The sequence below is a fragment of the Pollicipes pollicipes genome, unplaced genomic scaffold (genome assembly GCF_011947565.3).
Source record: "Pollicipes pollicipes isolate AB1234 unplaced genomic scaffold, Ppol_2.1 Scaffold_4740;HRSCAF=5597_pilon_pilon_pilon, whole genome shotgun sequence".
In the NCBI taxonomy this organism is placed as follows: Eukaryota; Metazoa; Arthropoda; class Thecostraca; order Pollicipedomorpha; family Pollicipedidae; genus Pollicipes; species Pollicipes pollicipes.
Genome location: NW_023596545.1, coordinates 5,433,183 through 5,445,078, shown reverse-complemented (window position 1 = coordinate 5,445,078; position 11,896 = coordinate 5,433,183). Strand labels below are relative to the sequence as shown.

Sequence of the window (11,896 nt, the reverse complement as noted above, 5' to 3'; positions counted from 1 at the left end):
GCGGGGCCTCTCCAAGGGCGGCCACAAGTCGGCGTAACGGCCAGACACCGCTGCCGACCGCGGCAGGTTCGACGCTCCCTCCTCCCCCCCCCCCCCCCCTCCCCCATTCAGGGACACTCGGCGTAAGGCCACTACCAGCGGATATCATCCTATCACGGTACAGCAAACATGCTGTAGCCATTTACATTCATGGTAAAAATGGGGCATAAATTCTAGAACAGTCACTGAACACCTTTGTGATAATTTGTTACCCTTTAATGCCTCAGCACCGCAAAATTAGTGCCTCAAAAGCCATTGCTGTTGAAAAGCCTAGCTTGGTTTGTTCCCGTCAAGGCGAACAGAGCTAGTCCGGGGCATAATTAGTCAGCTTGTGAGATGCAGGAAAAATCCAACATCCCAAAAGGTGTCATACTAAAGCATTACTTCACGAAGTCATACCTGACATTTTAGAAACCCAGTAAACATGCAATCAGCGCATCTGGCTCTGCAAACTGGTCTCTGCAGCCCCAACGACAGCCGGCTGGAGCCAACATCAAGAACAGACTGCTGTTGCCAGGCGTATCGCACAGCCCCATTGGATAAATCAGTCATTCCCAACCTTCCAAAAAAAATCGACCTATCTCGATTAAAGTACAAGAATCAAACCACGGCAAACCTTGCGTTCAAACAAGAGAACCGCCATTTTTGGTTCGAGCAAGCACAGTAATCTCATCGAAAAACCCGCTTCAATAATAGAAATACCCATTTTTTGATTTCAGTAGGCGGAGTAATATCAAGTCAACGAACAACAATCCGGTACACATATCCCACTCAGCGAATCCAATGTCTCGCTCCATGCCACGGCGCGCCACGACGACAGAGCGGAGGCCGGAGGCAGCTCAGCCACGCCTCCAGGATGTCCACTCGCGCTGCTAACGACACGACCAGTCACTTCCCGTGGCCTCGCCGCTCGGACGGCTCCGTCGCTGACCCGTCCGGGCCACGGCGGCGGCTCCTAGCGGTCCACAGCCGGCTCAGACTGGCCGGAGCGGAGGCTGGAGCGCTGCGGTCCGGAGCCGCGGGACGGCAGCCGGCGTCAGCTGGCAGCGGCGGGGTCAGCTGGCAGCGGCGGGGTCAGCTGACAGCGGCGGGGTCAGCTGACAGCGGCGGGGTCAGCTGGCAGCGGAGGGGTCAGCTGGCAGCGGCGGGGTCAGCTGACGGCAGCGGGATCAGCTGCCCTGCAGACAGCCGGCCGTCAGTGAACGAATTCGGGGAGAGTCCGGCTGGAGATCGACGCGGAGCGCTCGCCCCTGCTGTGGCCAACCAGCCGAGGCACAGAGGCGCCAGCGAAGCCGGGCCCTCACACAAAACCACCAGCGAAGCCAGGCCGAGACACGGCCACCCGCGAAGCAGGGTCCAGACACGGAATCACCCGTGAAGCACGCTCGATACGCCACGATGGCGATACGGAGGACTGTTTGGAAAACAAATATTACTACTGAGGTCACCCTACGGGATTCGGCCCACCTAAACGTATATCTTGTGTTCATGTGAATGAATATGCAAACACGTATGAATGTAAATCATACGCGAAATCCACAGCACATTGTTGGCGACCGTGGCGCGAAACATCCACACCCCGCCCGTTTGTACTACGTATGAAACCATCTGGCATCGTATATTCGCCTCCATAATGTAAAAAACGCACTTGACATACACTGATCGACATCTCGCCAGCCTATCCTGCGCACCGAATCCAGGACAGCACGCGGGTTTGAGACTTTCTTGCGCGCGCCTTCACAGCGCTGCGAGGCCCCGCTCGCCTGCGGCCGCTGTTTGGGGCCGCAATCTCCACTTTCGTGCCACCAGAGCACAAGCCACATTTGGTAAAGTCACTAACCAGCCTGGCCCGGCGGCGGCGAGCCAAGCGCGAGCCGCGCGGCGCGCGTCGGTACCTGCCGGGTCCGCTCACCTCCGCCTCCTGCGCGTCGTCATCCAGGTGCAGCCGGCGGTAGTCGGGCGGATTGGCGTTCGGGTCATAGCCGAGCGCCTCCAGCATGGGCGCCAGCTCGGCCATGTCGCGCACGACGTCCTCCGGGAACTCGTCCACCCACTTGGTGAGCGCGTCCGTGTTGACGGGACGCACCACCTGGTCGGAGGACTTCTCCACCCTGCCGGGGGCGGCGCCGCCGTGGTCAGGGAAGGCGCCAGCACCGACGCACACAGGGGCGCGCGCCGGGACGGACGTACATTGGGGCGGACGGTGGGACGGACACACACTGGGGAGGTCGGCGGAAACGACGCACACCGGGGAGGAAGCCAGGACCGACACGCACTGGGGAGGGCGGCAGGGACCGACACACACTGGGGAGGACGCCAGAGACCATCACATACTAGGGTGGACGCTGGGGACCGACGCATTCAGAGGTCAGGTCAGAAAAGGCAGCTGGGGAGGGGGAAGGGGAGCCATGGTATGGTCAGGAACAGTGGAGAGGACTTCCTCCCACTGTGAGTGAATGTTTTAGTGGATGGCACGGGTATCAAAGGCCTGACTCTCCAGGGATGTGTCAAGGCTCAGCGCAGCGAAAACAGCTACTCGCCCTGGCAAGTCAGAATAGCAGGGGACATATGTCACGAAGTTCCCTGGCGGAGCCCACGGCTAAGGCCGGGGCAGATGCAGACTTCTACTCTACACGTCAGCGCGACAATAGCGATCAGAGCAGGTGGGGACAACTGACTGGTCTTGGCGCTAGCGGCGTTGACTCCCCGTCCCTGGCGGACAACAGTCAGGTAAGGTCCAGAACAAGCGGGAGCGGCGTGCTTCGGCTCCTCATGGAGAGGCGTCACACTGGCCATCCGAAAATCAGAGGTTCACTAGAATGCTAATCACATGCAGCAACTGCAGACATGAACTGTTCTCATGTGAACTCACTTCTGAGCATACCATAAGCCATCTAAGTCACTATTTGAAAACCATGACTGGTGCAAAATAACAAACAAGCAATGGCATAACACACTAAACAAAAGGTCATCTACATGAACGACTGGCCTGGATGAGTCGACCTTTTCGTGCCGGTCGGACCCCTCCCCTCCCTCCCACCATCCACAAACCCTGCCGCGCCAGCTGCTTACTTCGACAGCGACACGCCGCCCGGCTTGTTGATGGTGCGCTCGTGGTGCAGCACCGTGTCGTTCCAGGGCACCTCCAGGAAGTGGAGCAGGCGCTCCATCCAGCGGCGCGGCTCCAGCACCAGCTGCTCGTACGGCACGCGCATGCACCAGCGCCGCCCCAGCTCCTGGCACTGGCGGTCCATGGTGTCGACCACGGTGTTCCAGCGGCGCAGACACTGACGCGGGCTGGTCAGGTCGAAGCCCGTGATGGTGACCTGCGGGGGAAGCGCGCTGTCGCTGTCGGAACGATCGTGCGCTGGGACCCGGGCCAGTCTCCGCAGCATCCAGCCGGGCAAGTGGTGGGTGTGGGTCTCCGCAGCGTACAGTCGGGCAAGGGTTGTGTGGATGCGTGAACATGAAACGGTGCAGACGTGGCCGTAGAAAGCCAGGCAACGGCCGCATTTCTATCCGCCTCCAACAGCAATCACATGAAATACCAGTGAAATCTCCCTTAGACCTGGATTTACGCAATCAGTTGGGAGGGATAATAAGGGGAGCCCACAAAATAAACAACTGCTTAGTGTGGACTCTGGTTCCAGAAATCCATTCATTTAAAAGATCCTGATCAAATCTTGTAAAAAATAGCATACTTGCAAGAAGTAACCAGGTTATCACTAACAACAAGCAGCTCCAGTCAACAACCTGTGAAGAGCCAGCAGCATATAACACAGCAAAAGGGAGAAGAAACAGCCGACACTCGCCAGCCAGCGACACGCCAGGATCCGACGCCCCAGCATAAAGTGCGCCGCTCCTCCGAACTCCGCGGCGCTGCCCACCTTTCTTGAGACGATGGAGTGTACAGTGGCGCGTCCGTCCCGCACCATGAAGACGAATTTGGCGCGCGGGAACAGCTGGTGCAGGTAGGTGGCCGACTTGATGGTGAACGGGTCCTTGTTGCAGAGCCGCTGGGCCGGCTCGCCGTGTCGCACCACCACCTCCAGGATGAAGGCCGAGATGGCCGAGTCCAGCACCTGACGCGGCAGAGGTCGACGTCAGCGGGGCGGACAAGGACGGCACCACCTGGGGGGGGGGGGGGGGGTCCCCACTCATGACGGTCTCTCGGCTCCGGCCACAGTCCGTTGGAAACGGTAAAAACGAATAGCTCTTCTTTCAACCACCTTCGAGGTACAGATCGTGGCTGTCAACAGCTGATCAGCTTGCGGTTCATTCTCTGCAGCAGCCAGCGATGGTTTCTGGGGCAGGCCCCGACATATGTGTCATCATCGTGCCGTCCTCCGGCGATACCGCGAATGGCTACGTCGGGACCACCAAACGCACATACGTATTGGGTGGAAATGGCTGTTCCCTGACGGAGCTTGAACGCCACCATCGGCCACGTTTTTCACTAAGCCGCACCCAGGCCACGGCTCGCTCTGCCCGGCCGTGCGCCGCAGGCGGGCGCTGCACGTACGTCATCGTTGAGCCCGGCCTCGGAGAGTCGCAACGTCTCCTTGGCCGACTTTTTCCAGTGCGAGCGCAGGCTGAGGATGCGCGGGATGACGCGGGTCTCTTCGCCGCAGCGCACCAGCGGGTGGGCGTCCAGCATGGCGCGCGCCAGCGTGGTACCCGAGCGCGGCACGCCGCCAATGAAGATCAGCGGCATGTTGCGGTCCACCGGCGCCCCGGACATCTGCAGCTAAGGCCACTGGTCAGACAAGGACACCCAGGTCAACTTACGTCATGCCATAGGCGGATGTCGTGAGGTGGCTACATTTCACACAGAAACGACTCAAAGTTCAGGGTCGGTCGGTGGTGCACTGCCAGTTGTGTGCACCTGGCACAAACACAGATGCCAACTCACACAAGTCAGAGCAGAGCACAGCAGAACAGGAAGGTCAGGGCAGAACAGGGCAAAGCAGGGCAGGGCAGGGCAGGGCAGGGCAGGGCAGGGCAGGGCAGGGCAGGGCAGGGCAGGGCAGGGCAGGGCAGGGCAGGGCAAGACAGGACAGGGCAGGGCAGGGCAGGGCAGAGAAGGTTGGTTGTGCAGCATGAGCTGTGTGTACACACTGCAAGCACAGATGCAAACTCACATCAGTCAGAGCAGGGCAGAGTATGGCAGGGATAGCTTTGAGACATGAACAACTTCACAGCGTGGCACTTTTTAAATGACTTAAAGACACTGAGATTGAAACATACCCACACTGAATTGTGAAACAACAATTAGTGACCTCAGTGATAATTTACAACATTTGTATACCTCTTTGAGTAGTTCAGCCTTGGTGTCTATCACTGCACTGGTTTTGCAGTAGTGACCACCAGTGTTGAGCTGATAGAGCACCAGTAGAGCCAGAGCCAGGCAACAGACGACCAGCAGTCCCCTGCGAGATGCTCGGCTCATGGTCACCGCACGGGGCCTCAAGTGTTATGAAAAAACCTGCCAACATGAAGTATGGGTTAAAACATAACCCTCCTGTGTGCACTGCATAACATAGGCATACAAGTGTGAGCATATAACCAAAGTCATGGATGGTGAGGTTGCAACTGGTGCAGGTGCAGTTGGTGTTCAAGAGAAGTATGCCATGCAAGTGGCATGCTGATCTTCACAAAAGTTGTCTCGGATTAGGTCACATCTGCCTGTAATGGGGCTCAGAGAAAATATAATACTTATCACACCATATATTACTCACAGCCTAATTATGTAGCTACATATTACAAGCTATGATATAGTGTGGTTTGATTGCTTAAGATGTGAATAATTTATATACTGTGCACACCAAAATAAGCCCAATATTGTGATATTTCACCACTTATCAACTATCCAAGCTATTTAAAAGTTGAAAAGAGGTCAGAAGCTAGACTTTAGATAAGCAAGCAAGATTACAAAAGCAAATTTACACCTATGCTTTGTGACTTTCAAGACATGCAGTATGCAGGCAATTTTGTTATTCCTCTAAACTTCAGAGCATTTTGAAACATATCAGGTATTACTCTCATAAGTAAATTGATGCATTGTGCAAGAAAATTGTGCATATGCTATGCCTATCCAGCATTTTATTTCCAATATTTCCAATTACATCCTGTACTGTTGTGTTAGAGCAGTCAAATGGGTCTTCCATCCTCATATAGAAGTCATTGCTGATAAAATATTCCCCAAAAGTGTTATATATGCATGTATATCTGCAGCAGGCATTTCAACATTTTGGAACACTGATCAAAATTTGCAGATTCAGTTACAGGCTGGTGTATACACTATTTTGAATAGTTCCTGCCAGCTTTGGTTGATCCCACAGTGTCAGACCATGAACCTGCTTGGTGCATGAGGCCAGAACCAGCAATAGTTATGGCAGGGCTGCACACTGCTAAGTGCCTCACATATACTTCAAGGGATATCAACTGCTACGCATGCTTGGAGGGCATGAGCTACAAGCTCAACCAGCTATTCCTGAATGTGTTATTGCATAGACTTAGCATGGTTTATGATAAATAATGGTAATTTATGAGCTTTATTTTATTATCTTATATCAAATGGCCCTTTCTTTGAGGACTATTGTAGTTATAACTATAAAACAATACCCAAACAAGAGTATTCATAATATTCAATTTTTTTCTTGTCATTTTCTCACAAAAACATAACAGGGCTGAAACCAACATTTGGGAGGAGGGGCAGGGGGCAGAGCCTTAGCAAAACAACACATGCTGACATTGCTGCAGTTTCTTGATTCTAACTTCTGAACTGTTCCAGGTCATTGACCCTAGACTTTAAGTCAAAAATCGCTACATCCAATCACTCAATACATACCACCAATCTTCACTAAGTGAAGATATATAATCATCAAGGGTAGATTTAAGGGAACAAATGGGCTCTGCCAAGGTTGAAAAAACATATTTCTGGTATGAAAAGAAAACCTATGGAACTAGGTAGCAATGTATACCATGAACCATAATATATTGATGGACCTGCATTGCATATTCCCTATACACGCTGTTTAAGGCAAGTTGAAATTAGTGTCAAAATGACACCACAAAACGGCAACGCCCGCAATACCACACCCACCTACACCCCATTCCCCCAGGGCACATAATACCACACTCGACAACCCCCCCAACCATTGCTCACGGTCCTTGGCTCTACCGGATTTCGCCTCGCGCGCCATCTTTAGTAGACATTGGACGTCGGATGGCGATAAGTGCTGCCCGAACGGAATTGTCCAGTGAAGTCATTGGTTATTGTTATGGTCGGCTTTAGATGACACAATAGTAAGTGTTATTCCTCGGAGAAAAACTAGGACAATAGCGATGTAGACTGGATGATATTTCGGCAACACGTTCGTCAAACCCCTCCTAGGACGCGGTAAGGTCGGTCGGTTGGTGGTCAGTGGGGAGCGTGGTGGAAGTGGTTAGGAAACGTGCGTGGAGAAACTCTTGCACGTAAGTTACAGAAGAGTGTAACCTACCGACTGAGTACGATATTGATATGTCCTGGACTGTAGGGCCTTGGGAAAGATATTGTCATCCGGGTGGTGCAAAGAATGGGATACTAGTCTCGAGATGTCCCCGCAGGGGCACTGGCTTCCGCCGGTGAAGGGGACTAGAGCCCCCTTGCGCCCCAGCTCCGGTAACAGGTGGACAGCGCAAACTGTTTCTTTCAGGGCGTAGCGATCGTGCCGGTACGTGAGCTCCCGCTCCTGGTCCCGCCCGCTTTCTTCCCACTACCCGCTTTCCTGCATCCGGTCCACTCATCACTCCTAATCCTCGTTTGATCGGGGTCACCGTGCCCCCTCGCCTGCGTACCCGGGTTGATCGGATCCAGGTGGCTGAGGGGAGCGTCATGCGTGCCAGTCACGGCGCGTCCCAAAACTCCACTTTGGCCAGGATATCCGGGGGCGTGGGGTCCGTGGGGCCCCACACGGGTCCAGCGGCTTGTCGCTCGCGCTGCGGCTGAGTGCTCCGTGTGGGTCTCCGCTCGAGGTGCCTGGCCGTGAGGAGAGGCTTACGGGGTAAAGGGGCAGCGGCGCTGAACCACGGTGAGGATGGGGAGGGGTCTCGACGGTTACACCTGGCCGTGTGCGAGGCGTCGTTCGCCCCTATAGCACCGAGGTAGCACTGGCGGTGATCCCCCCCCCCCCCCCCCCCCCCCAGGGAGTATTAGGCCGTCCCCCAGTTGAGCTCCGTGATGGGTGGGGAGCCCCGGTGCCGAAAGAAAACCTACTTCATATGACATCCTCTAACTCTAAAAACATTCGCCCTCCGAAAGGGAATCGGACCACGATAACCTAACGGTGCAGAAAAAACTATGTTACCCCCCGGTCCACGGATCCTCGTCTTCGAAACTGATGAGATCAGGTTGGCGTCCCTGTCACCGCTTCAGAGACGAGCTGGCTGCGACAGATTTGGAAAAATTATCAGATGTGACAAGCTCCGGGATGGAAAAATATCAGTTGAATTTGCTAGTGGCTTGGAGGCGAGTCGGGCTATGGAAGCAACTGAATTTTTGTACAGTGTTCGAGATGGGGCTAATAAGCGGGAAAAAGCAGGGTCAATGTCAGCGACACTACACAACACAACAAATTCTCCCAGGGGCGTGGTCAACTGTTTTGATCCGCGTGACGTTGACGACGAGGAGATCGTGGAGGAGTTGTCGGAGTTTGGAGTGACCGCCGCTCGGCGGATCCTTGTCAGAACGGGAGGAGAGTTGGTGCCCACCAACAACCTCATATTCACGTTCAGTCGCCTTGACTTACCATCCGAGATGCGTGTGGGATACGTCCGCGTGATAGTTTGTCAGTTTGTGCCCAACCCCATGCCGTGCTACCAGTGCCAGCGATTTGGTTATACCAAACCCAATTGTCGGAACAGCGCAGCGTGTGGCAAATGTGTGTCTCCCAAGCACATGAGCGAAGTCTGTACTTCTGACAAATCCCACTGTGTCAACTGCGGCAAGGATCAGGTTCCGCATACGTTGTACGACCGTGCATGCCCAGCCTACGCCAAGGAAAAGGAAATCATATCAAGTAGAACTTCTAGAAGCGTTTCTTTCCATGACGCTCGAGAACTTTATAACAAAACCCGCCCGAAAATAACGCATGCATCGAAAGTGAAAGCTTCGTTGCCGCGCACTAATGTGATTGAGGAAATGACGGCTGCTCAGTTTCTGGAACTTCTGAGGTCATTTGGCCTATCAGTTGTACCCGCAGGACGCGCGCTGGACTCGCAGCCAGCCCCAAGTTCCCTCCCCACCAACCGAGCAGTCGGTGGCCGCCGTGCCGCCGGCCTCCCCGGCACCGGTTGGATCGCCAGCGAATGATGGTTGGACGACGGTTCGGCGTGGCTGCAGTCCTTGCGCGTCGTCGGGCATTCCTTCGTCTGAGACTCCACCGGTCTCCATATCGCAGACGCTCCTCGCCAGTGCCTGTGAGCGTGTAGCAGGGACGATGGAGCGTCAGGAAGCTGACAGGTGCGCCTGCGAGGCCAAGCGGGTGCGCTTGGCCGAACGAGAAAGGGCAAAGACGGCGAACCGTATGTCCGGGGCGGACAAGAAGTCCGTCCCCCCGCAGCAGCACTCTATTGCCCAAAAGACCTGTGGAGCCCCCCGCTGGTCCTCAGATGTCTGGCGGGGCCCATCCATGGGTCCTTTCCCTCCGCCACCCAGGATTGGGCACGCTGGCATTAAGCGCCCCTCACCCGGTCCTCCGTCTCTATCTGACGGAGGAAGCCCAAGGATTAGGCCCAGAGTGGGGCACAGCCCTACGGAATCGAGCCGTAATTCTCAGACTGAGGTGTTCGGTCCTGCAACAGGCGCAGCCCAGTTCTTTTGAACCGTGTCGCGTCTTTAAGTGTGACTTTGACCGCTTTTTTAGTACGCCCCCTTACAGGCGAATTGATCGTGATATTCTGCGTGCTGTGCTGGTGAGCTAGGTGCGTAGTGGCTACCCTCACTTCATAGCTCTACGACGGGTATCTTACAGTGGACTGCAGGGGCGTGCGAACTAGTCTACACGATTTCAGAATCGGCGCTGTCTTGCCATCGCCTGCCTGCAGGAGACCAAACTGGCACCTGGCTCTCAGTTTAGTATTCCGAGCGACACCGTAATGCGTCGGGATATGCCAGCTGATTCAATTGCACACGGCGGAGTTCTTTTGACTGTGCACTACAGTGCCTCGATCCAACGCGTCGTCTTACACTTTGACCTGCAAGCTGTTGCATCTAAGGTACTTTTCGGGCGTCGGGCGATAACCGTCTGCTCGCTTTACTTACCTCCTGGTACTCCATTTCCGACGGCAGAAATGAGACTTCTGATGTTCGAGCTTACCCCGCCTCTTATTTTGCTGGGTGACTTTTGTGCTCGCCACACATCTTGGGGTTGCGTTCAGACCAGCACTCGCGGCAGTCATTGCGAAACTTTTTTACATGATGGATCTCTCTGTCTTTTAAACACCGGGATCCGAACTCACATAATGCTGCCGTCAGGTCAGACATCGGCGCTTGACTCGAGTTTTTCAAACACCCAACTGGTGGTACACCTGACAAGGTCCGTTGAAAACGACTTTTTTGGTAGTGATCACTGTCCCATCTGGTTGCGTTACCAGAACGGAGCAGCTCTCGGTTCCAGGCCACAACGGTGGAATCTTAGAAAGGCTGACGGGATGAATTTCAGGCACGGGTGGAAACCAGCTTGGCTTCCGTTTCAGTGGATATGCCTACATCGATATAGGAGTTTACCTCCACAATCTTGCGATCGGCAGAAGAAAGCGTACCACGTACATCCGGTGCCCCACGTCGTACCCTGTTCCGTGGTGGACGGACCAGTGCCGAGACGTTACACGTGCGCGTAAAAAAGCCCCGCGAGACTTTGATCGGCGCAGCACTACGGACAACTTAATCGCTTTTCGACGAGCACGAGCGGCAGCCCGACGTACTATTTTGGAGGCCAAGCGCACGTCTTGGCGTTTGTATGTGGGCAAGCTTAATTGCCAAACGCCGGCTTCGGTGCTTTGGGCGCGGGTGAAACGTAAAGCAGGCCAACACTCGTCAGTGCCGCACCCCGTGCTTCGTATGAATGGTCAGGACATACTGGGCCCACGTATTGTGGCGAATGAAATGGCTCCTGCGTTTGCGGAGTGTCGTGGGCCAACATCTGCCGCTCCCGATTTCATGCGCCATCGTGCTCGTTGCGAAGCAGCTCAGATAAACCTGCACACAGCCGAAGAGCTTTCATATAACAAACCTGTCACCATGCTTAAACTGATGTCTGCCATTAACTCTCCGGCGCAGCGCGGCGGAAGACCCGGATTTCCTGCAAAATGATATGCTCCGGCGACTTCCACCAACAGCAACACAAGCTATATTGGTGGCATTCAATTAGTTGTGGGAGACAGGAGGGTTCTCAACGTCTTGGCGAGAGTCGCTTATAGTTCCGCTGCTAAGGCCTGGTAAGAATGTGACGGATTCGTCGGACTACCGCCCAATTGCGCTGACCTCTATGTGCAAACGTCTGGAGCGGGTGGTTCTGACACGATTATCTTGGTATTTAGAAAGCAACAATATCTTCTGGAACGCCCAGTGTGGTTTCAGGAAAAACCGTAGCATCATTGATAATCTTTGAGCCTTGGACTGAACTGTGCGCATTTGTTTTAAGGAAGGCGGCACGTAGGAGTTGTGTTCTTCGACATCGAAAGGGCTTACGACACCGCCTGGCGATATGGCATCTTACGGAATCCGTTCCAGTATGGCATACGCGGGGCTATGAGCACCTTTGTTGCAAACTTTCTTGCTGACCGTTTCTTCCGAGTCTGTGTTGGTTCAATA

The 11,896-nt window shown here is 54.6% G+C and overlaps 1 protein-coding gene across 4 annotated transcripts; it reads right to left on the bottom strand.

Moving 5' to 3' along the window:
* Positions 1–1,182: 1,182 nt before the first annotated feature.
* On the bottom strand, positions 1,183–7,228 carry LOC119098705 (protein-tyrosine sulfotransferase). Of its 4 annotated transcripts, none has more exons than XM_037221711.1 (7): positions 7,208–7,228; positions 5,348–5,524; positions 4,562–4,786; positions 3,927–4,121; positions 3,112–3,365; positions 1,952–2,150; positions 1,183–1,217 (listed from the first exon to the last, which is right to left on the bottom strand). In XM_037221711.1, exons 2-7 carry the CDS (start codon positions 5,486–5,488, stop codon positions 1,209–1,211), a joined length of 1,023 nt encoding a protein of 340 aa, XP_037077606.1. In that variant the 5' UTR covers positions 5,489–5,524; positions 7,208–7,228; the 3' UTR covers positions 1,183–1,208. The 4 variants fall into 4 exon arrangements, with proteins under 4 accessions (XP_037077606.1, XP_037077605.1, XP_037077603.1 ...); XM_037221710.1 differs by lacking the exon at positions 7,208–7,228 and adding an exon at positions 7,176–7,192; XM_037221708.1 differs by lacking the exon at positions 7,208–7,228 and adding an exon at positions 7,145–7,190.
* Positions 7,229–11,896: the final 4,668 nt, after the last annotated feature.

What these genes read in the sequence shown, in the direction of transcription:
- LOC119098705 (XM_037221711.1), bottom strand. Translation starts at nt 5,488, where the DNA reads ATGAGCCGAGCATCTCGCAGGGGACTGCTGGTCGTCTGTTGCCTGGCT. An exon ending in AGGCCGGGCTCAACGATGAC is followed by an intron (nt 4,122 to 4,561) that starts GTACGTGCAGCG and finishes CTGCCGCGTCAG; the next exon opens with GTGCTGGACTCGGCCATCTC. An exon ending in GGCGGCGTGTCGCTGTCGAA is followed by an intron (nt 2,151 to 3,111) that starts GTAAGCAGCTGG and finishes CGCCCCCGGCAG; the next exon opens with GGTGGAGAAGTCCTCCGACC.